Consider the following 25,055-nt stretch of genomic DNA (forward strand, 5'->3'; position numbering starts at 1 on the left):
CATTGGCTCCAGTGATCTGAATTAACTACAGAAGAGCATAGTTTGAGAACAAAGCTACCGTCTTCACTCAGCACATTCCTGCTGTATGCCCAGCAACATGGCAGGACTGGAGACTCAAAACTGCCATCCAAGAGCACCCCACTGAAAGACCACTGATTGCCTTAGGCAATGACTTCATCACCAAAAGGTAGCAAAGACAGAAAAGATTTGACAGGATCCAGTGTTAACAAGCAGTTGGAGAAACAGGCTTTCTGACTCACTGTTGGAGGACTGACAATATGCTCAGAGTTTTCAATGTACACACACTTTGACTCGGGTTCTAAGAATTTGTCTTAAGGCAGTTTTACAGAAGCACACGGGGTTAACCTCAGCATGATAATGAAAAGGAAAACTCAGAAGCAATGCACAAATCATTAAATATGCAATCATTGAACTAATCATGCAGTCTATATTTATTGTCTCCTGACATACCATTGAATGGCAAAGTCCAGTCACAGAGAGCACATGTAGGATGGTCTTGTTTATTCTTTTCCTTTTATTTTTTTAAAATTTTTTTAATGTTTATTTATTTTTGAGAGAGAGACAGAGACAGAATGTGAGCAGGGGAGGGTCAGAGAGAGAAGGAGACACAGAATCTGAAGCAGGCTCCAGGCTCTGAGCTGTCAGCACAGAGCCCAGTGCAGGGCTCAAACCCACGAACCGTGAGATCATGACCTGAGCTAAAGTTGGATGCTCAATCGACTGAGCCACCCAGGCGCCCCTTATTCTTTTTCTTTTTAAATTTTTACTTAAATTCTGGTTATTTAACATACAGTGCAATATTGGTGTCAAGAGTTGAATTCAGTGATTCTTCATTTACACACAGCAAGATAGTCTTGTTTATATAAAAGCGTAGCTAAAAGGTTACAGAAGTGTTGACAACAGTTATCTCTGGATAATGAGGTTCTGGGTGACTTTTACTTTCCTTTGTTACCTTTCCTGAATGGGTGGATTTTTTAAAATTTCTTTTTATTTTGAGACAGAGAGAGAGCAAGGGAGAGGCAGAAAGAGAGGGAGAGAGAGAGAGGGAGGGAGAGAGAGAATCCCCAGCAAGCTCCTCACTGCCAGCACAAAGCCTGATGCGGGGCTTGACTTTACAAACTGTGAGATCATGACCTGAGCCAAAATCAAGAGTCAGGGACTTAACCAACTGAGCCACCCAGGAGCCCCTTTCATGGTTTTTACTGTGAGCATTGCTTTGACTTGCGGGAGAAGGGGTGCTTTAAAAAAATTTTTTTAGCAAAAAGCTAATCTTTCTCTAAATTCCTTTGCACTTGTACTTTCCAACCTACCTATGGTCTTACATAATGGTAGGACAATATGAAACATTGTGAGGAGTTCATGGGTATATACATATGTCAAAACTCATTAATTCATACACTTTAATTCACTAAACTATACATTTTAGGGCATGCAATTTGTATATTAAATATACTTCAATAAAACTGTTTTTAAAGGAATTTAAAAGAATATGTAATTTACTGTATGTCAAATATACTTCAATAAAACTGTTTTTTTAAATGGAAAAAAATATGAAATAATCCAGGTAATTCACCCACTATGCAAAATTGTCAACATAACTATACATATTTAAAAAAACGGAATCAATGGTGGGAAGTAAATTTGATGTTCCAATCAGTGACAGGAGGCTATTCCAAGAGGTTAATAGCATGAGTGAGGTGTAAAAAATGTTCATTCAGCTTATTCTCTGTTCTCCAGCGGTGTCTGTGTCCTTGAACAGAGATGGCTGCAGAGCTCACCATTCGACCTACTTCTATCTTCTTCTGTTTGCACCATTTTTGTAGAGTTCACGCCAATCTTAGGTGCCTTTTACCCCAAAGTACATGCTTCGGTGCACTTTAATTTTCCTGCAGTAAATAAATAGCCCTTGCTAGCTTCCCTTAAGCAACCATATAGCAAACTCAAGGGTTCTGAGACTTTGAAATCAGAAAAAAATCTGAAAAACATTCTTCCCAGAGATAATTATGAATACACCAATAAACCTTCACTCTGCTGACAGGTTTTCTTAAGAACATATATTCTTTTCCTGTAAGACTAACCTGCTAATATAGCCCAAAGGTCTGCAATTGCCTGAAAGAATATGACAAAAGGAACACCAGTGGCCACTGGCCCCAGTGGCTTTGAGAAGTGGGTCTCTGAGTTGGTGGGACAAGAAGGAAACAAATGTGTGTGTTGACGTCAGAGTCATGGTTCTCAGAGCCCCTGGGGTCGCATCTGTTGGTGCCCACAAAGAGCGTGGGCCCTGAAATCATTGTAAGTGCAGGAGCTTTGTGCAGGTTAGGCCTGCTTCTCACCACTGTTTCTCTATGTTCTTCCCCTCTGTTTTCCAATGCAACCAGTTGGACAGTGCTTCAGGGAAGAATTGGGCGACCAGAGAACCCATTCCGAGTGGCCCTGGAATACATCTCTAGTGGAAACCGAAGCTTGTCTGCAGTGGACTTCTTTGCCCTGAAGAACTGCAGTGAAGGTATGTGAATCAGGCTTTCCCCTCCACTCCTTGGTAGCGTGCTGTCTTAAGTGTGTTGATAGCCTGCCACCATGATTAGCTGGGAATGTGCTTGTTTATACAGTGAAGTCTATGGTGCCTTGGAGCTAGTTCTGAATATTACCAAGTACTCCATTCCCCAGCTGATGGATTTTCAGAGACTGAGTATGACATTATATCTGCTTACCTTGAAACTTCGTCAAACAGAATAGTCTTTGTTAGAGGACATATCAGCTTAACTTCCCTGGCTGCCAAATGCTTTCAGCTACATTGTTTTGTTTTGTTTTGTTTTTTACTGTGGAAAGTTTCAAATGTGTACAAATAAATAGAATAGTACAATGACCCCCATATACCCTCAACCCAGTTTCAATTGTTATCAACATGCCGCCATTTTTATTTCACCTGTATCTCTACCTACTCCTCACCCTACCAACTTGATAGTGGTTATTATTTTCTTCTTTTTTTTCCTGAGGCAAATTGCATGAATAATTATTTTTAATGACTTGATTTCTGCAATTATTTAGGGGAAACTTGGGAAATGGTTTTATATGAAATCTTTTGCTTATTTTGTAAATACCATGAAGGTGTGGTCCACTCGATCGTTGAATTCCTTTTGTGTAAGTCCCACATTGTGTATTTACTCAAGATTTATTACCAAGAAAAAGCATCTCTCTCCTAAAGAATGCTTTGTTGTTTTTTTTTTCCTTTTGCCTTTGTTGCCAGGAAACTCTGAACTCAATGTAGTACTTAATCCCAGTAATTACAGCTGTATGTGTTTTTGATAAACTTATTTCCCCTCCCTCTACAGAGTTTTTGACCTTCTACTTTTATTTTCAAATCATATCTCATATGTATCTTTCATTAGATATTGCTTCAAGTCTGATTAGTAAGCAGGAAGAAATTAATCATCAATAGATAACATGAGGTTGATCTTTCCTTGATTGTTTAGAAGACCTAGCATCATAATTATCAACATCCTTTATTGTTTCCCTCATGTAGAAGGTATAGGAGATGGGATTGAATCATACAATCTTCAGGAAGAAGTTGCTTTCATTACTGCTATTCTGCTGTGCCTGCCTCTGACCAGAGGTTCACTGGGAAGGAAGGTCTCAGGTGTGCCATGGAATCTGTGGTCTAAGAGGCCCAAGGATGACGTATAGAGAGGAATGAAGTCTGTGGCACTCCCAGACCTAAATTCTCAATTTAGACTGTTCATAAACAACCATGAAGGCCCATAACACCCAGCAATCTGTTGCATGCAGAAAAGCTCAGCTTTAAATCACGGGCCTCTTAGAAGTGGTGTATGTACAAAGGGAACTCCCTTAAGAGACTACTGACCAGCCAGTTTCTTATGCTCTTAGGGCTCTTCATTCATTGCTGGTCTTGTAAGAACTTTCACAAAGTGGTTTTCTTTTTCCTTTAATGAAAACTGGTTTATGTGTGAGAAAAAGAAAAATCATCATAATGTGATAGATTGAACTTCAGTTCAAGTTGAAAAGGTGGTTAACCTGTGATGTGAAGCAATGTATAAGAAACATGTGGTTTGGGAGAAAGCCAGAGCTTGTACAAATGTTTCCACATTCACAAACTTGGGGATTTGTGAATGGCTCTGGACACCATCAATCCTCACAGATGTCAATGTCTATGTACTGTCCAAAAGAGACCATCTATTGAAATGGAGCCAGTTAACAGGAATGTGACAGGGAGAAGGTATCAGTTCCCAGAATTGGCCTAATCTCATTTGAGTAATGTGAAAAGAAGGGGACAGGAGGCAAAAAACTCCAGATATCTGGTCCAGCCCAAATAATGTTGCAAAAATTCTTTGTATGTCTGAGTCAAGGATCTCAAACAAATTTTTCCTCCCTTACCCCTATGACTCCATTTAACCTAAAAAATTCTTCCTCTATATCTTATGTTGCATTTGCAGTGAGTTTGTTTCAGGGTTTAAAAGACCTGTTTCTTGTCTGCTTCTCTACCCTTATGAAACCAAGAGAGTTGACCTCTCTTGATCCAAAAAGTATGTCTTCTGACAGGCCACTTTTTTAGAGGAGGGAGGAAAGAAGTCTGCTTCTAATTCCCTAGAGCAGGTAGATTGGCCAAGAGACCTAGGAAAGTTCTCATGTCCCAGCTACCTTCCTTCAGAGGCTCCATGTATAAGAACAGATGCTCCATGGAGAGGCAGATGTTCTCTGCACCCCTTCTCTGACTTGAACTCCTGTGGCCACCAAGGGGTATGAAGGGATAAGTATGGATGTGTAAAGCACAGAACAGAGAAAAACAAAGTAATTCCTGTGCTTCCTGGGAACTTATAATTTTCCCTCCCATGGTAGAACAATTCAGGTGCACATCAGTTGGTATGGACAAGTTGCAGACATAAGAAGCATCCTAAAACTACATTCATGTTTTTAAATGGAAGGAGTTGTTTCTGAGGTACACTCAAAGCCTATTTGATATAGACAAATGTCTGTGTTTTCTTATGTCATTGCTTTGGTTTAGGTCATGAAAGGAAGGAAATAAGGAGAGTAGTATTGTCTTCGAGAGAGTGAACAGGGCTGGTGGCATGTTAGCCAGGGTTATAGATAGGTCTACAGGATGCCTGGTCTATTTTCTGATAGTAACTTGGTCCCCTCCTGATGAGGCACAGACAGAATATTAAATAAAAAACATCTGTAGAACTCTACAGCTCTTCCTTGGCCTACATGAGGAGAGGTGCCATTTTAGTTAGTATGGAGAAGACTTACAGGGGATGTTGGGACAATTTTCCCCATATAGGAGATTATACTTATTTGTGGATGTCATGGGCTGAGTCCATACCTCTTTCCTCTCTTAATCCTGACAGCTATCACAGTGTATAACACTTAATAGGTGCTCAGTTAATAAGCAATAAAAGTTAACATCAACAGAGCACTTACCATGCACGAAGGGAAGTGCTGATCCTTTCACATGTGTTATCTCATGTGAACTTTACACTAGTTCTATAAAGCAGGTTCTATTATCTTATTTTACTGATGGGGAAACTGAAGCTCACAGAAGTCTCAAAACTTGCCCAGGTCATTCAATTAGGGAAAGATAGAGCCAAACTCAATCCCAAGTCAGTCTGACCACCAAGCCAGTGTTTCTGTCCACCACATTCTAGCACCTTTGTGGACTGTGTAGGGAAAGAGGTTTTATTTATTACCAGAAGATTTAGAATTATCTTTGACTCATCCTCCTCTCCCTACATCCAAATGGCCAAGCCCTGATCTTTAGACTCATGGCTGCCTTACATCCTATCTGTTGCTATCTAGATGCTACTGTTGTTGTCTCTTGAATTTACCCTTATGACTTCATTTCCACAACAACGTACCTTATCTGGGCCTTTGTTACACATCCCTGGGCTTTGGCAGTAGCCAGCTAGTCTGGCTGATGCCATTACCCATCCCTAACATATTGCCACACGAATCTGCCCAAAATTCCCTTTCTTTGTGGCACTTTCATGACATCTCAGTAACTTCTTATTGCCTCACACATCAGAAATATGAGGGGGCTAGACTGGGCCACCTCACTCATTCCTGGGTCCAGGAAAGTGATGGGCTGGGGATCACCCAGCTGGTTGGTGATAGAGCTGGGAGTGACATCAGAGCCATCTCAACTCCAGCCTCAGTACTTTCACCACTGTTTAGTCCTGCCTGGAAAGCCTGAGTGTCTCTGCCTGACTTCCAAGCTTCTTTACAATCTGGCCTCAGGACCTGTTCAACGTTATGCCCTCTGTTTTCCACACCTCCTGCCCTCTAGTCAGACTTGTTTTCTGTCCACTGTACCAGGAATGGCCACCTTGGTCCCAGGTCTTCCATTTTGAATGCAGACTCATCATTTAGGATCCAATTTAGGGCCCAAACCCTCCAGAACATCATTCATAGATATAAAAATCTTTCTCAGAAGGCTTTGCTATTATATCTAAATTTAGCATCTATTTTATAATTCTTTCCAAGTTAGTTATTTTGGGACCCTAACTTGAGGTTTGGGATCTTGTCTTATATTTCTTTTATTTCTCCAGGGGGCATGTAACACAGTGCTAAACACATAGAAAACACTACGTAAATATTTGTTGACTGATTGTTAGTTAATCATTGATAAATGCTGTTCCTGCTTTTATAGCTTTGGGCTATTAGCCTATTATTTCCAAAAGAAGGTAGCAGTGAATGGAAATTTGTTAGAAGAGGTTTTTCCTGATGTTAAAAGAAAAATAGTTGATAAATTCGTCAATGATGGGAGAGATATCAGCCTCCAGAGACACTCATGCTTGGGCTTCCAGGAACCCTTCACCCATTCACAAAGACTTTTCTTCAGCAGACAAGCCAACGCAATAGAATTGTGCAGGACACTCATCAGGATTCCATGTGTTCAGAGGAGTCTACAGAAGAACACGTCAGAAGGGGCAGGACTGGCTTCCTGAAAATGATTTGTAAAAACACTGTGCCTTTTAGCAGCTCATAAGAAATACCCCAGTGTTTATAGCAGCACTTTCAGCAATAGCCAAATTATGGAAAGAGCCTAAATTTCCATCAACTGATGAATGGGTAAAGAAGAAGTGGTTTATATATACAAAGGAATACTACTTGGCAATGAGAAAGAATGAAATATGGCCATTTGTAGCAACGTGGATGGAACTGGAGAGTGTTATGCTAAGTGAAATAAGTCAGGCAGAGAAAAACAGATACTGTATGTTTTTACTCATATGGGGATCCTGAGAAACTCAACAGAAGACCAGGGGGGAGGAGAATGGTGGGGGGGAGGGAGTTACAGAGAGGGAAGGAGGCAAACTATAAGAGACTCTTAAATACTGAGAACAAACTGAGGGTTGATGGGGGGTGGGGTGAGGGGAAAATGGGTGATGGGCATTGAGGAGAGTACCTGTTGGGATGAGCACTGGGTGTTGTATGGAAACCAATTTGACAATAAATTTCATTTAAAAAAAAAAGAATATAATTGCAAACACCCATCTCACACCTTCTATGTGCCAGGCCCCATTCTAAATTCTTTGCATATATTAACTCACTTAAGCCTCACAATAATACTATGAGGTATGCATTATCATTATCAGCATTTCCACTGTATAGATGAGGAAATCGAGGCACAGAGACTTAAGTAATTTGCCCCAAGTCTCACAGCTGATATTGGAACAGAGCTCATCTACTCCAGTATCCATGCTCTTAGCTGCTGTGTGTTGCTGCTACTTCCTGGAAATCACCCCAGAAAGCATCTATTCTGACTCCCTCACCAGTGGAAATTGAATAAACAAACCACCCAAAGATTTACCTTGAATTTTGATACACTGAATTATTGGCCACCCCAATGTGATTTCTACCTTCACCTCATGGTTCTCAAGCTCTCAGTTTTTCTAAGAATCTAATTTAGAACTTCCCTTTCCCTGCCTAGGTTGGTCAGAGGTGGTTTAGGTGTACCACTGCCCACTGGCCAACAGTGGACACCCCATCCATGAACATCAAGGAGCTGCAGATGGCACCTGTGTGAGCCTAAATACATTTTACCACCAGTCCCCGTGGTTCTTGTTCTCTTTCATGAACCTACAAGAATCATATCTGAGGTTTCCTGGGTCAGAACCACATTCAGCTCACTAACAGATTTCTCAGCCAGAAGCACTCTTGGTTCCTTACCCTACTGAGACACTTTCAGACATAGTAATTTCTCTGATGTGCCCGGCAGAGAGGATGTCATAATCCTCATGTGACCAATGAGGGGTTATTTCACTAACTTCTGTAGTGCAGGAAGGGGCAGGAATCCAGTGTCAAAAGCAGTCCCACCACCATGGATACCTTAAAACACATGTTCCTAAAGAATTGGGGATGCACAGGTATCTTAACCTCTCTAGACCTAAAATGATGGCATTTAAACTGGATCTGTGGTCTTCAAAGATTTTTTAGAGACTGAACCCTTAATTTAACTAAAGTTTTATATATACATCCATTATATAAAAGTACACAAGCAAAGCTTCCCTAGGAAAAGTGATGGTTGGAACCTACCTCCTCCACAGCCCTTGACACCCACTCCCCTACCACCTCCATGGGTGTTCATAAAATACATTTTGAGAACCACTGGGCATTCTTATTTTCAACTCTCCTATTAATTCCAGGTTTTTGATCTTATGAGTCTGTGCTTACATAAAACGTGATCGCCAAAAGTTGTTAACATTAATTGTACCTTCCTTAAACAATTAAGACTAAGGACAAGGCTGCTATACTTTGGGCTATAGCCCATTTACACAAGGCAAGTTCTTGTCTCACTGAGTCCTGGCTTTGAGATGCTAAGTATGAATGTTTCCAGTAAAAAACAAAAATGTGTGGCATGTCCCAATGTTGTTCCCTCTCTCTCCTCCTACTCCACCAAAGACAACGATGGCCAGGCAAGAATGCTCTCCTTAGGCCAAGAGGGGACAAGAGGAAATGAAAGAAGCTGAGCAAATGGATTCTAATCTTGGCCAGCCGTGTGGAACCAATCAATCTCTGGAGTAGGCTCCAAAATCCAGCTGGGTAAAATGAGGGATAACCTCATGGGCTCCTGGCAGCCTGGCCCAAATGGGGCATTTTCTGTTCCAACAGCAAGCAACACCCCAGCAGGATCCTCAGTCCGTGCTTGTAAAATGGTGATTACTGTGGCACTGTCCTCAGGCTGCCAGCAGAAAACTCTCTATGTAGCAGAATCATCAATCGTTCCGTCCACAGACTTGCCCGTTCCTTCGACATTTACTGAGCACATACTAGACTGAATGCTCCGTGATACTGATAGAAACTTGCTTCTGTCTTAGGACTGAGTTTTGGTGTGGGGCCTTAAAATCCCCATTCTGCTTTGCACAAAACTGCTCCCCCAAGGGCATCCCTGACTTACATTTAATTCGCACCAGAGGTATTGAATAAATGCTCCATTTGTACAGGTCTCTTCCTCTACACTGGTTGCCATGTGTATTGCTCAGAAATACCACAAAATGAGCACTGAACCAGCAATCAGGGGATCAAAGTCCCCTTTCCACCTCTTATTTGCCACAGTCGAGCCAACTCTTCAGATCAGAAGGAATATTAAAGGTCTCTATCAGAATTGGCACATCGTTGGTGTTTTTTATTTAAAATAGGAATAAAAATATGTCAGTGGTTGTCCCAAAACTGACCTTAACCGTGAGGGTCAAATGAGAAGATGGCTGTGGGGATGCATTATGGATGATGGTGCCCTGAGCTACCTGACCTCTCTGCAACTCACCTGCCTGAAGCCTGTAAAAACAAAGATGCTCCCTCACTGATGCTCCGTTTCTTATGGAGAAAGTACTAGTCACAGAAGCGAATTGGCTCTTCTGATGCCTCCTGCAAAATTATGTGATGCTAACAATAACCAAATGCCAAGCAGGTGTTGAGAGCCACAGAACTGCCAATCTGACACTGACACCAAGGTGGCTATCACCCAATTCAGTCACTTCAAGGGACTGAGTCAACTGTGCAGTGGTGGTTGTAATGCTTGGAAGTGAAAGCCAAGGAGAAATAGCAGCCACAGCCATGTCCCTTGGTTCTCCCTGTGCCCTCCACGTGAAGGGTGAGGCCCACTTACAAAACATTCTCCTTATGAACTGCCTATTTCTAAAATTTCCCACTCATAACTTACCTGTGGATTGTACTGTTTAAAAGATAAGCATTAAAATTGTGATTTCCTGTAGCCACCGAGATCTCTCTCACATTTCCCCAAACACCTCGCACCTCAACCTTTTGTTCCAGCGGTGCCCCCTTTAGAGTCCCCTCCCCCTCCCATCCCCAATATCTGTCTCCTCAAGCCCTACACTTCTTTCAAACTTCAGCTCCAATGCTATCTTCTCCAAGAAGTCTCAGCTCAGAATTATGTCTCCATATATTTCCTTTTTAGAACAGTCTACTTCTTTCCAGAGTTATTTATGTATCTTGCTCAATAGATGCTAAATTCCTAGAATCAAAGACTGTGTCTTTTTCTTTTTAATCTCTGTACCCCAATTAGCAACTAACAGTGCTTCGCTCATAGTAAGCACTGAATAAAGCTTTTCTGGTTACAATGGAGGACGAGGATTATAGGCTTTGGAAACAGAATGAGTGTGGCATTCCAGGTCTATCACTTACAACCCTTCTGAGCTCAGAAGAGTTTTTAAGAATCTTTGAGTTTTGCGGGCACCTGGGTGGCTCAGTCGGTTGAGCGTCCAACTTCGGCTCAGGTCAGGATCTTGCAGTTTGTGAGTTCGAACCCCACGTTGGGCTCTGTGCTGACAACTCAGAGCCTGGAGCCTGCTTCAGATTCTCTCTCTCTCTCTCTCTCTCTCTCTCTCTCTCTCTCTCGCTCTCTGCCCCTCCCCCACTCACGCTCTGTTTCTCTCTCTCTCTGCCCCTCCTCCACTCATGCTCTGTCTCTCATGCTCTCTCTCTCTCCTTTGGAAATAAACATTAAAAAAAAACTCTTTGAGTTTTGGTTTTCTCAACAGTAAATGGGACTAATGTTACATAATTATAGGTTTGTTGAGAAATGAAAAGCTGATATTATGCATCCAGCCCCTGGCACGGTGCTTGGCACAATAAATGTACCATTGCCTTCCCCCTTCCTCACCCCTGACTGAGATGAATGTCCTCATTCTGGAACCAGGATGGGATAATTCATCACAAGTATCCCAGGATATGTTTGCAGGCTCAGGCCCACATTTCCCTTTACATCTGCACCTTGTCTGAGCCATTGGGCCAAGGGCAAGTTCACACCCGCTGCCAGCAGAAACTTGGAAAGCCCAGATCTGTTTTCTGATTTAGAAGGCGGTTGCTTTTCTTCCCGCCCACAATCTATGCTTTTCTCTCTGATAATGTCATTTTTTTTCCCTTTGTGACTGGATGCCCAGAATCCAATGTGCCCTGCAAAAGAGTGGGACTGTTTAATCCTGTGGGGATCCTTAGTGGCCAAGGAAGACCCAAACATCCTGTGATGTACGCTTATCATACTTCTGAGAATAGGATCTAAATCAGCCAGGCCCCCAGCTGGTGGAACCAGGAAAGCATTTTGCTTGCCCCTCCTTTCCCTATGGATGTACAGCTGCTGTTGGCAGAAACTTCCTTACATTGGAATGGCTTATTCATAACCACTAATAAACCCAATTAAAAATGCCCCACAAAGTACATAGGAACAATGATTGCTCGATCAACTCTTTTAAATATTTGACCATTGGAAATCACCCGGAAATGGAGGCCAAGACAAAAGATTTTTAAATATAAATAAATAAGGAACCAGTGCACTGAGGTCATTGTCCTCCCAGAAGAAAATTACTTTCAAATTACAACTACATAAAAGAAATAATTGAAAAGATTAATCACACTAAAATAATTGGTCTATTTTACAAGTAATTTGGAGCAATATTCAGTCATTGACATAAATGTCTAGTAGTAAAATAGTAATGAATTTCATTCTCTGACTAATGTATTTATTTTATTAATGGTACTAAATGGCATTGTTACTCCTTATAAATATTTCATAACTTTTAATTCATTAAAATGTTCAAGGAATTTCCAAAAGTATTTATTAGTTTTAAATCATCCTTAGTATTCAATATGCGATTGCCATTCTGCCTGGGTAATTAAAAAAATTATTGTTTTGGGTAATGGGAGTCTCTTTGAATGTGGAGGATTAAGCCCCAGTTATTAATGAGACCGACGCTCCTGCTGGTGATGAATGAAGGGCTTGGTGAAGTTATGCTCCCCCTCTAGGTCTCTATCTGTGCCTGTGAGGCGAACCCAAGTAAATAAATTCCAGAGATAAGAGAAATGTCAGTTTAGACATTGGTTTCAATCCACCACCTCTCCCACATCCTCTCCATCTTCCAGAAACAGCTGACAGCAGAATTCGTACATTCTGACCTCACCTCCTCTCTGTTTCTTTCATTCTTTGATAGAGGCCATAAGGAGGGAAATGGGCATAAGATGCAACAGAGAGAAAAGCAAGGGACGTTGCATCATGAACAGTGGAAAGAAGATAGGATTTGGATAAGAAAACGTGAACTTGAATCCTAGCTGAGTTGTTTGGGTGCTGTGTGTCTGCTACACCCTGCAGTGCTAGATAATTAATGTGTAAAATGAAGACGTTGGCACCTACTCCATGTGAGGACTTAATTCGTGTGGGGATTAAATATGATAGTGTGTATGCCTTACATGACACAGTGCCTGCAACTGTGCAACCTAGCAGGAAATCAAACAGGGTTAGTTCTCCCCCTCCCTAAGTCCAAACAGTAATGTGGATCCAGTGGCCTTGACAATTCTTAATTAAGCATGGTACAAATAATTGGTATGAGTCATCAAGATAAACTGGACCAACAGTGAATTGTTCAACTTCAAGGGCTTGGTGAAGTCTAAGGACATCCCCTGGAGGAAGAATGGGATGGCTCCACTCTCAGTGCCCTGTCCCACAGGCCTGAGGTCAGGCTCACTGCCCTATCTCCCAAGCCCCATCCACATAGGAAGTGGCTAAAGGCATTTGGCTGTGAGAAAATAGGGAGGGGCCAGGATCTAACAAGTGGGTTGGGATAAAGGGGCAGGTGTTTCTCACATTTGGACCCTTGTACCTTGAGGATATATAGTGGCGCTCTGGGCACATGCAAACCCACAGAATTAACATGGTACATTTTACCAAAATGTTGGAACAGAGGGATATTTTTATATTTAAACCAACATGGCTATATACTGGGCTTCAATGCAAATTACATACAAATCTTAAGATAAAACATGAGGTTTAAGACCTTTTCTGCTGGAAGTGATCCCCCAGATTCTGGGAGGTGACATCACCCTTGTCTGCCATGGGGGGTACATCAAAGGGGATGTTGGTGAAGCACAACTCTAAGGGGACAGAGGGACAGGAGTTAAAACAAGGAAGTATGGCAGCCTGGAAAGCTGGACCAAATCAAAGGTATTCTTTCAGTTGCAAGCCATTGGTGGATGTGATGGCAGGCCAAATCCCAAGGTGGCACCAGAGACCAGCAGGGGGGCCCTAACCTACCAAATCAGTCAGAAGGACTCAATTCCTAAAATTTATGTACCAAATCAGGGCCAAACTAACCAAATATTAGATTTAAAAGTCCCCTGTGTATTGACCTAAAGCTTATTAAATTTCCCCAAAGACAGAATGGATTGCAGAATTGGCTTTGTTTTGAAGGGAGATACAGAAAGGGTTACTAACTCTCCATCTGAAGAGCTAGGAGACATTTTACTTCCTCTCTGCCCAGACCCCTGGACAGAGCTTCTCACAGCAGGGACTATGGGAACCAAATGGCCAAGTCTTCCAGAGCAGAGCACAAGGATGTGGTGTGTTTTTTCTGTTTTTACTCAGTTATTTTGAAGTTTTGGCATTCTCTGTCTTCAGATTATGCTGCGAGTGTGGAACCTTAGTTTGCCTTTTTTGTTGTGATTTGTTTGGAGAGGAAACACAGGGAAACAGTTGCTTAGTAGGTGCCCAGAGGCCCCACAATTCAGTCTGCAAGTCACAAGGCAAATGGTCTCTCTGATCCCTCCTTCCCTCAGCTCCAACATTCTGGAATTCCATGAGCAGCATTTGGGTGGATGTAAAGTCTTTTGGCTTTTGCTGCTTTTGCTTCTTTATTTAGCTCTTAGCCAGCATTTTGTGTCTATAAAATGCTTAACAACATTGACTAATTACCACTTATTAATCATTCATGCAACTGATAAACCAGGGTCTTATCATTTCCTTCAACAACACAGGTGCAATATCCTGTCTGGTTCCCAAGTCATACACAGTGGGAGTGATGGGACCATCATGGCAGCACTGGGATCCTCCTGAGCTCACTGGGGGAATGGGCCGGAAGGTGGGCACAGGCTCTGTGAGACTACAACCCTCTGCTCTAATGAACAGGAAGGATGAGCCACATTGCCGGCCAATGGCAACTGAGAAGCAATAAGCTTTAATTAGAAGCTTCTTCCTGGAAATTCACATGGACATAATAACTCTGTTGTCTTAAAAGGCCCAGAGAGGTTGAATGCCTCAACTTTCTTTTGCTTTTATAAGCTGATCCTTTCAATCACTTTTGAAATGTAAATATAATTAAAACATTGGTGCCGATTAGCTTCCCTGTGCTACAGAGACAGGCAACTCATGTCTAGGGTCAGGAGGTAGCCTGTCTGTAGGTTTACGGTTCAGGAACACAGATGAAGGAGAACACAGCTGGGGATAGCAGCAGAACAGACCACTGCACAGGCTCACTTTGGTCTCCAGGAGCGCTAGGTGTGGACAAGCTCCCTGCACTCCACTCCCCAGAGATCAAAGAGAGCCTGTGAGTAGCCCAAAGCCTCTGTCCTGTGGACTTGGGCTTATGAGTAGGTAAGGCTGAGGTCAGAAATTCCCAGAATTACATTATATGGATTAAAATAGAAAGCAGAAAATTACAAGGAAAGTTGTTCCCTATTTCTCTTACCATCTCAGGATTGGTATCTTTTTTGTCGGTGTGCAAACACAAGCCCTTGCTTGTTGCGTTTCCCATACTCTCCCACATATCCACTGGGTGTGCATACATACTAATGTTAGAAGATCTATCTATTCTCTGCCATTCTTCCCCTGGCATGGCCCTTCCCCCATTCTTTTCTCCCCATTTTTTTTCCCATGGCTATTTGTAACGCCAAAGCAACTACTCGATTCAGAGCCACAGTGTTTGTTTACTCTGTGTGATAATCAATACAGGAAAGCAGACAGATCATTACCCGTCGTGGTGTTTGTTTTGGCATCCTGCGGGCAGCCTACATCTCCTCACCCTCAGCCTTCCTTCCCTCTGTCTCTCCCAAACTCTGGATGCCTTTGTCTTTTTGCTTACCTGTGACTTCACTTTCACTTCTCAACTTTCTTCCTCTCTTTTCGTGAGGGGGAAAAACCTGCACCTCAGTAATCAGTGAAGCCTGTTCTGCTTTTACTCCAGACAGATGGACAACAACTGAAATGGCCAGATTGGCTGCTCAGGGGCCAGATCTGGGGTGTGCACATATGAAGTCTTCCTCTCTTTCTCTTCTGTATTCTAAGAATAGATTTTCTCCTCTCCTCCTTTTTTCCATTCCCCAATTTTGCCTCCTTTTCCTTCATGTACCTGTCATTTTCTGGTTAGAAGACCTCATTTCACATGCATACACATGTTGCACACAGGAACAGTGTTGTACATGAACAGTGAGGAGGTTTTGTGGGGCATTTGGACATGGTGATCCTGAAGAAGGCCTCAGGGTCAAGACCACTGTCTTTAATTGAGAGTGAGGACTTCCTAGTGTCAATCACATGGCAAAGGCAAGACTTAGGTAGATAAGAGGGTCCAGCATTTTCTTCTAGGGGTCAAGAAATTAAATTGGAGTGAGCTCTTGGGTAATGGGAACTGAGCTTGCAGTCACTACAGAGAAGACACTAGAAGCTAGGAAGGAGAGTCTTGGGAAAGCTCATTTCTTTTCTCTTCAGGGTCAGCAAAGCAGAGTCTAAGCTCATGGCATGGGAGCTCAAATCTCATGGGAGATTTTTCCCCCCCTTGTTTTTCCCCGTCTTTAGCAAGTCATGTTGAACATTCCAGCTTACTTTGGTTGTACTCTAAGAGTTTTATCTGGGCCTTGACCAGGGTTTTAAAGGGTTTAAACATCACAGTTGTGATCCATTGGATTCTCCAAGGAAATAACAAATCTCAGAAAAAGAGGGAGGAAGGAGGGGAATAAAAGAGAGAGGTAGAAAAGACTATGAGGTCTGGCCACTCCACCCACCATAAAGTTCACTTCACCTCCTGTGGAAACTAGGAGGTTCAGAGCTTGCATTGATTAAGGAAAGTGGGATCTTCCTACCAACTGACCTGAAATCTGTCCCCGTGTGTAAACTGGGCTTCCGTTTCTCCACCACCTAGTAACTGGACTCTATGCTTCCAGAACCAAGGCTGGAGGATTTATTAAATAACCCAAACTCCTTGGGAGTTTTAAAAATCATATTTGCAGGGGCGCCTGGGTGGCGCAGTCGGTTAAGCGTCCGACTTCAGCCAGGTCACGATCTCGCGGTCCGGGAGTTCGAGCCCCGCGTCGGGCTCTGGGCTGATGGCTCAGAGCCTGGAGCCTGTTTCCGATTCTGTGTCTCCCTCTCTCTCTGCCCCTCCCCCGTTCATGCTGTGTCTCTCTCTGTCCCAAAAATAAATAAACGTTGAAAAAAAAAAATAAATAAAAATAAATAAATAAATAAATAAAAATCATATTTGCATTTCCATGCTATTATATTATATAATGTGACTTCATATAGAAGCTACTATATGAGGCTCCACTATTTCTCATCATTGGTTGTTGCTTTTCAGACATAAAAAATAGAAGAGGAGTCACAGTCACCATGTGATGGTCTCTTTTGTCAGATGTAGAACTCCTCCCACCATACCCTTGCCCCAACCCTTGGTTCCAGCCACAGACAACCTCATTAAGTGTGGTATAAGGGGTAGCCCAGTGCTCAATCCACAGAATTCCGGGAAGGCTTCATATGACTTGGGTGGATCATCCAAGTACTATGGCCTGTTTGACTTTTGCTTCCGTTATTCCCCCCCACCCCTGCTAAGTTGTGCAATTTCCACCTCAAATCTGCATCCCTAGCACTTGGCTTAAAGCCTGGCACGATAGGGGCTCCATGAATTTTTGTAGAGTTTTGAATGAGTGAATGAATAAATGAGTCAAGAGGGAGCACTGTGAGAAAGTGTCTATGAATGCAAAGCAGAGTGGGAAACTGACATCAGCAGCAAGAAATTGTAAACAAGGCAAATATATCAATATTTCAGATGGTTTCAGTTATCCACTTAACCATTTCAAGTGGGCATTCTATTTTGTAAGTATAGGCAAAGATAAACACACCCAGTAGCATAAGCTTAACTTCCAGATTCTCCCTGCCAAAATAATAATTATTAATATTAATAATAATAATTGCAAGAGTAGAATCTCCAGTACACACCATCTGGAAACTCCTTACATAGGTCCTGAACATTGCAAGATGACCCAAATTAGTGATCAGTGATATACTTACCCCCATGTGATTTGCTTGAGTTAGGACTTGGCCACTGCTTTGAAGATGTTACAATAGAATCGAACAGCAGATGAACTTGTATTTGCTATATTCTATCAACTCTATTGCTTTCTGGGACTTCTGTTAACTATACAATTCTGCACTTTTAAAAATTACAGTTTTCATTTAATTTAGCATCTGGAAAAGGCCTAAAGAAAAATTGTTTTCTTTTCTCCCTAATTTTACAGATTAGCAGACTAAGGCCCAAAGAAATTAAGGTTCTATAATTATCAAATGGCCAAGTTGTGATTTTTTACCTCTTATTCTATTTTTCCTTCAACCTCTCCCTGCTATTTCTCAGCCTTGGAAAGATTAGAAAGTGACTTTAACACCTATGCATTTCTGTTCTCCACTCCATGGGGGCCCTGTCCCAGATCCTCACCATCTAGCATAGAGCCTGGCACAGATCAGATGTTCAGTCAGTGTTCTTAATGTTCTTAATTGAAATAAATAGAATACATGGCATCCCAATAAAGTATTAAGTGAATGATAAGCATATTGGAACCTTGTATCTCAGCTTGTATTTTCAGAGAGAGAACCAGCCCATGCTCAACCAGGAAAAGGGCATGCTTAAGAAAGCTATAGTAGGGCAGAAAGGCCAGAACAGTTTTCATATAAGAGGATCAGCCCATTGAAAAGGATTTTAAACATCATAAAGAGGATGTAAACTTTACAGTCCATATGCAAAAATGAAACCTGACTTGGCTCTTAGGGGAACCCCTCATTTCCACTGATGGCAAACAGCTTAATCTAGAGTCAAGAGTTAAAGTAAACTGAATGGAATTTTTTAAATTTCTCTTGGATAGATAATCAGATGGTTCTGAATTCTCCCCTTTTCCATTTTCCTTCCCATTGCTCTGGAGAGCAAGTAAAAATAGGAAGTCTTCTGTGCCATCTAGTGATGAAAGAGCCATCTATTCTGGCCTCCCCTGAGAGATTCACTCCTGTTTGTCTTCAGTCATAGGGCCAGCCCCATAAGTATCACTGAAGAAGTCCCTGTTTGCAGGTCATATGGTCCACCTACATCACCCCAGCTCCATCCATAAGACCTCCACAGGTCTACCCACAATCTCTCAGCCACCTGTGGGCCCTTCTCGGGGAGACAGTGAGACTTTTGATGCTCTCCCATGCTGCTCTGGGTCTGAGCCCTTTCTACCCACTACCTCCCAGTTGCCCCCCCTCCACTCTCCTGACTCTACTGAAGCAGCCTAGAGCTAACCCAAGGCTCAAGTGCCTTCTTGATTGCAAGTCCTTTCAAACCTTCTGGTCTTTATCTCCTTCCCATGCCCCTGCCAAGATAAATCCCATCAAGTATAGGAAATGCACAGACCTGGTTGCCCTAACAGAACCACTTGAGTGTTCACCCTTTCCAATTTTCTCTTTGTTTCCAATCTAAGGGGTCTCTTCCACACCCTTTTCCATTCCGCCTCACTCTGTGTTTTTTACTAATAGGCATGTTTGGAGACCTATTGATTCTTGGTTCCAGATACTCAAGACTCAGTCTCTTTGACTCCAGGATCCATTTCACTCTAAAAAAATTCAGATCTTACTGTTGAAAATCTATATTTTCCTTCCCTAAGTCAAGGCAGTGCCAGGAGAGAGTGAGAGCAACTCTGAATGGAAAGTAGAGGGAGTGGGTCTACAAAGTTCAGAAAAAAGAAATTTCAGATGACTATCATATTTTGAATCATAATTATCATAATCATGATAATATTGTATTACCACACCCCCAACTCCAGTTGTCCAACTGTGCCTCCAGCTAAACAGTCATCAGAGGGAGCCCCTTTTTAATGACTTCATGGAAAGAGTTTCCATAACAATTTTGATGGGACATAAAGAAGACAAAATATCTTAAAGTTCTAAGATGTTCCAGCAAACACCCAGTCCTTCTAAGTATAGACTGTAGTCCTGAGTCAGACTCAGAGCCCCACAAACTATATGTGAATCTCTTTGGTTTACATTATATTCTCTCCTGGCAAAAGATCATGACCTAAGGCAAAACCCCACCTGTGTTCTGTGACAGCCAGATGCATTTTTTTGAAAGCACCTCTGACATCTTTTTCCTGGCCAAGATCACTATCACTTGTAAAGTTCAAAGTCATTGAAGCTTTCTTTCTTTGGCCTCAACCTTCCTGTATACCCCTCTCCATTTTGTCCTCTGACTAAATCCCATACTCCAGCCCACCAGATCAACAACCTGTCCTCCTGACAGGCCAGGAATGGTCATTCCATCTGTCCCCATCCCATTTACTTATCAAAGACCATCACAATGCTCATTTCATCCCCCAGTGGCATCCATGAGCACTTTTTATGGCATCATCATTTAAACCACTTACTTGGCACTAACTAGCCTTAAGACATTTTCTACCCATGACTTCTTACAGAGAGTGATTTCATTTTTAGTACTGGTCTATGTTTTGCATAGAGTCTACCAACTCTTGGTTCATCCAGCACACAAGAATGTATTCCTGTCTGTCTTGATGGTAAGCTCTCTAAGGGATAGTACACTACAGTAAAAAGATCTTGGAACAACATACAGCAGTCACCTAACTCAACCCCTCTAAGCCCTGGTTATTTCTTATCATAAAATATATATGCCAACTTGATAAGAATGAGATTAGACCCAGTGAGACAAGCTGCATAAAACTTGGCATAGGAAATCTTTTTAAAAGTTGATTTTCTTCTTTCTTCCTCCTTAGAGCTCTACCTTTTCTTCTCCATCCCACCCTCACTCCCCAAAATGGTTCCTACCAACTCACATGATGGCCTGACACCTGAAGCTTAAGAAGTTGTCAGTAAGGATGTGCTAGATGGATGAAAGATAAATGGATGAATAAATTAATGAGAAGGAACGACATGTTAGGATTGCTCCATTACCCACACTTGCTCTCTGTTCCACATTCCATCTTCACCAGGGGCTTCACCCAGCTTCTGGGAGGTCCCTGACCCCTCCCCCAAACCCTAGATTTCCTTTGTCCATCTTGTTAAGGGAGAGCCTGGCAAGGATCCATGAGCTGGGCTTCAGTTTCCCTTAACAGTGAAAAACAGGGCACATGTAAGGCATGATAGCTGGCTCTTTCCTCAAGGACAGTATGTCCTTCAGGAAGAACTGGCAGAATTTCTATCAGAACTGGATTCCCTCTTAGTGCAAGTGTGCTAGGGGCTTCCAGCTTTTCTAAGCAGTGGCACAAAGCCCATGTCAAGCCAGCCTCATTAGCTGGCCTTTCCCCAGTTTAACCACTGCCCTGCATTTCAGAGAAGTCATCACAGCTCCTCGTACTGTTTCCTTTCCAGAGGGACCAAGGAGAGGTACCCGAAATGAGAGCCTGTCAGCCATGCCAGCTATTATCATTATCCAAGCAGGACATTTCTTTTCCTGGTCTGAAAATGCCAGTTATCTGCCATGGAGGTGGGGTAGCTGTATCTGTGTAGAAAACCTCCCTTTAATTAATCTTTAATCATGAAAGATTCCAATGCAATGTAGAGCATTAACTCAGTAATATTTGGATTTTCTCCATTTTGAATCTGTATTTATAGTTCATAATAATGAGAGACTGAGGTTGGGTGACATTTTTAAGGGCTTAGATTTATTTCAGTGAGACCATCAGAGAGTTTCATAATCTCACTCCCAAAAATGGGAGGAAGAAAGAGGTCTCTTTGGGGAGGGGATGCCAATTCACTCCAGTGTTACTCCAGTTTCCAGCCAAGGTATTATATTCTCCCGATGCTGTTCACAGATTGCAGTCTAGTTTCCTCCATACATTTCTTAATAACTTTTCTGAAGAGATGACTGAGTCTGAATTGTTGACTTAAATTGTACCAGCTTTCCAAGAATCTTGCTTTCAGAGGTGGGAATGATGAATTGAGGAGTTATTTATTTTGATTTTTTGAATATGTCCATTACTGAGGTCCCTGGGCTTGTGTGCAAAGATCAAAAGACACAATTCCCTCAGAAAAATAAACTGAGTAGCCTATATGTAGGCCAAGCCAACTACAGTCTAGATAACCATGCAATCTAGAGGTGGTGGTGGTCCAGTGAGACATGTCCTGGTAGAAGTGAAAGTTTCATGAGGATGTGAGACATAAGGCCAGGTGACTTCCACCTATGCTTTAAAGTCATGACACTAATTTTTGAAGCTGAGTGGTGTGACCTCAGATAGGCACCATTCTGTGTAAAAGGCCATGCCTCCAGTTTGCTGGATATGCTTCTTTCCAAGAAATACTCCAGCAGTGATGGACATAGTCCCCACCCAGGAAGAAGGAAGCCAAAGTGGGGTCCCTGCTCCCAGGAAAGAGATATTCCCAGGAGCCACTGATCTATGTTAATGCATACCCCAGGCTCTGACTAAAAGAGATCCTTGAAACCTCATACCCTTAGGTAAAGGTTCTAGATGGCCACTATGAAAGGAAAGCTGAGGCTAACCCACTTCTACTCAGGACCCCTGGGGAAAGGAAGAGGCAGGTACAAAAGAAATAGGAGGGAAGGAAGAAGAAAAGGGGAAAAAAGGGAAAGGAAGGCATGGATGTTGATAAAAGTATTCAGAGAAACATCTTACTCCAAAATGGTGGTGATGTGATGGAAATACTAGACTGGGAGTTAGTTGTCATGGTAACCCCTGGACATGGGAACCAGAAGAAGAGTTGTTACATTTGCCTAACATTTCCATTCAATGGGCTTTGGTTTGGGTTTGGGGTTTGTTGTTTGTTTGTTTGTTTTTGAAACTGCTTTTTGCTGGCAATGTGCTAAGTCCTGGGCAATATAAATATAAAAGCAATTCAACCAAATTTTCTGGCCTTAAGGAGCTCAGTCTAGTAAGGCAGACATGTTAGGAAGTGATTACAATCCAGTGAGGTGAATACAGATTTGCACAGAGCTACGGAAATACGGAGGACAAAGTGACTAACTCAGGGACTGTGAGGAGGAAGATAATTCAACAAAGCTATACAGAGGGAGCTGCGTAATAGAACAGCACAGAAATCCTTCTCATCTCATGAGACCCGTCCAGTTCCATGAAGCCTCCCTGACCCTCCTTCCCTCCCTGGAGTTGAATCTATCCACATTCCTTGCTGTGTACACACCTCTCCTGTGCTCCTCTTTCCACACCTTGTCACACATTAAACACTCTGTCTGCTTCTAATGTACCGTATACTCCTCACATGCAAGGACCATGTTTTATTCATGTTTGCATGTTTAGCACCTAGAATATTGATGTAGAATATTGTGTGTCAGATTGTAGGCTGCTAATTAGTGTTTGTGGGAAGGGAGGAGGGTGGGAGGGAAGGGAGAGGGGAAAGAAGGGAGGGGAAGAAAGAGGGAGGGGAAGAAAGAAGGGAGGGGAGGGAGAAAGGAAGGAAGGAAGGAGGAAGAAGGAAGGGAGGGAAGGAAGGGAGGAAGAGAAGAAATGAGTTTCTTAAACTTCCAGGGCTTATATATATAACCTCCTGTCATCCTCCTGTGTTTGGCCTCCTTCCAGTAACTACTGCTCCAAGTCTGTCCCTCTTTTCTCCTATTCTCTTCTAATTCTTCCTCCTCACCCATCCCTGCCTGGGCCTTTCCTCCTCCCTTCCTCAGTCCCCCTTCCTCTCTTTCTTGTCCATTTCCTGCCCCTTTCCCACTATCTTACCCCTGAACTTCTGTGTCCTTTCTCCATCCTTTCCTCCCTACCTTCCCATTACTTTAGTGAGGTCAGAGGTCTGATATGGATCATGAAAAATGATGAAGTGAAAGAAAGGATGAGCCAAATATAATTTGTTTCAAAGGCAGCCAGTCTTCTTAGACCTTAGGACAATGAGGAACAAAGAACTAGGCCCAGGGCCTCCACAGCTCTTACTCTCCGCGGTTGGTGGCAGTGGATAGGCCACAGTATCCAAGGATCATGTGGTCAATCTGTTTTGAGTTTTCAGCCCAAAGCCAGAGTCATGGAAAGTCCACGCTGTGCTGATGAAGAGCCCACATAGTGACCCCAAACTGCAGTTCCCACCTATCCCAGCCTCCTGACGCTACAGCTTAGGAACCCAGGCACCAGAGAAATTAAGTGACTTACCCAAGGTCACACAACAAGCCATGGCTGAGCCAAACCCAGAACCCTGTCTCCCTACAACTAGTGCAGGGATTTTCCCATGCGGCGCATTTCTCCTCGCTGTGGCAGTACATTTCCTGCATGCCAGGATTGATGCAGCTGACACGCACACACACACAGGGACTCATTCTTCCTGCCGAGAAATGCATCCAGTTATGGGGAGGAAGGTGACAGCTGTTTAATAGCAGCTCTGTGGGATGGTTCTGGACTTAGAGTGTGGAATATTATCTCCTGCTAATGCGTTAGAGGAGATGCAGGGAAACAGAATGTAATTACCCAAACGGCTGTTTTTCCCGGATACCAAAACTAATTCTCCCTCCTGGTGAATAATGCTGAGGGGTCTTTAACAATTGGTTTATGCCCTGTCTGAAAGCTGTCACCACTCCTAATAGCACAGGGACCTGTTTTGCCAATAAGAGGTATCAATTCGAGACTGCCTCAGAGATAAACACGTGGGTTCATCCATTTTCTGAGGGGCCCTGAGAGTCTCTCCAGCGAGAAGGATCTGGAGAGGCTGCTACTCAGCTTCTGACAGCATGGCCTCCGGGGCGGAGGGGAGGGCTCCCTCAGATATGGCTGTTTTTCTTCACTGCTCTTCATCTTCCACCAAGCACCCAGCAGCCTGTCTGGTTCTAGGCCCCAACAACAGGGGGTGCACAGGGAGTGGGAATTTAGAGAAACTCTCTATTCTTAGAAAAATCCAGAACAAGTGGGCTTCCTACCACCCCTCTTTAAACAAACCTCATATACAACCATCTTGACTATAAAGCACATAAATTAAGCATAATTAATTCATCTCGTCAATCTAGAAATAACTTCTCCTCCTCTAAATGTCTGTAGGCTTTTATTTTTACCACCATTATGGTACTTATGTTTTACCACAGTTTCTAGTTATTTGTGTTCCTGTCACATCTGCCCTAAGATTGCTACTCTTGGAGGATAAGGGTCAATGAATCATCTCTATATTTCCACAGCACCTGACACCTACCACAGGAAAGATGCCCAACAAATAAAACCTTAACATGGAGCCACTGACAAAAACAAAAACATGTTTAATGCATGGCTTTAGAGAGGAGTATTCACATGTGCAAGGGTGAGCCTTGTGTAGGAAGCTCTGGATAATGTGCGCCCTTTCTACTTCCTGCTCTGCAAAGACCAGTAGGCCACACAGAGACTAGATCTGTGACACAGGGAGGGTCAGCTGGCCACATTCAGAACAGTGTGCCAACTCCATAGCAGCTCATTAATCAGAAAAGAAGGAAACAGCCTGCTTAGGTGAAAATGAGCCTGGGACCCAGAAGTTCACTCATGGCTATGTAGACTCTGCCCAGAAAGAGAAGGTC

The 25,055-nt window shown here is 42.8% G+C and overlaps 1 protein-coding gene across 2 annotated transcripts in view; it reads left to right on the forward strand.

Moving 5' to 3' along the window:
• The window catches only part of ALK (ALK receptor tyrosine kinase), a 704,322-nt gene that overhangs the window by 519,703 nt on the left and 159,564 nt on the right, over window positions 1–25,055 (forward strand). For both annotated transcript variants that reach the window (XM_045447274.1, XM_045447273.1), the window contains exon 5: window positions 2,400–2,527. In XM_045447274.1, coding sequence (XP_045303230.1) covers window positions 2,400–2,527 — 128 coding nt within the window. The remainder of the gene's footprint in view (window positions 1–2,399; window positions 2,528–25,055) is intronic.

The sequence above is a fragment of the Leopardus geoffroyi genome, chromosome A3 (genome assembly GCF_018350155.1).
Source record: "Leopardus geoffroyi isolate Oge1 chromosome A3, O.geoffroyi_Oge1_pat1.0, whole genome shotgun sequence".
In the NCBI taxonomy this organism is placed as follows: domain Eukaryota; kingdom Metazoa; phylum Chordata; class Mammalia; order Carnivora; family Felidae; genus Leopardus; species Leopardus geoffroyi.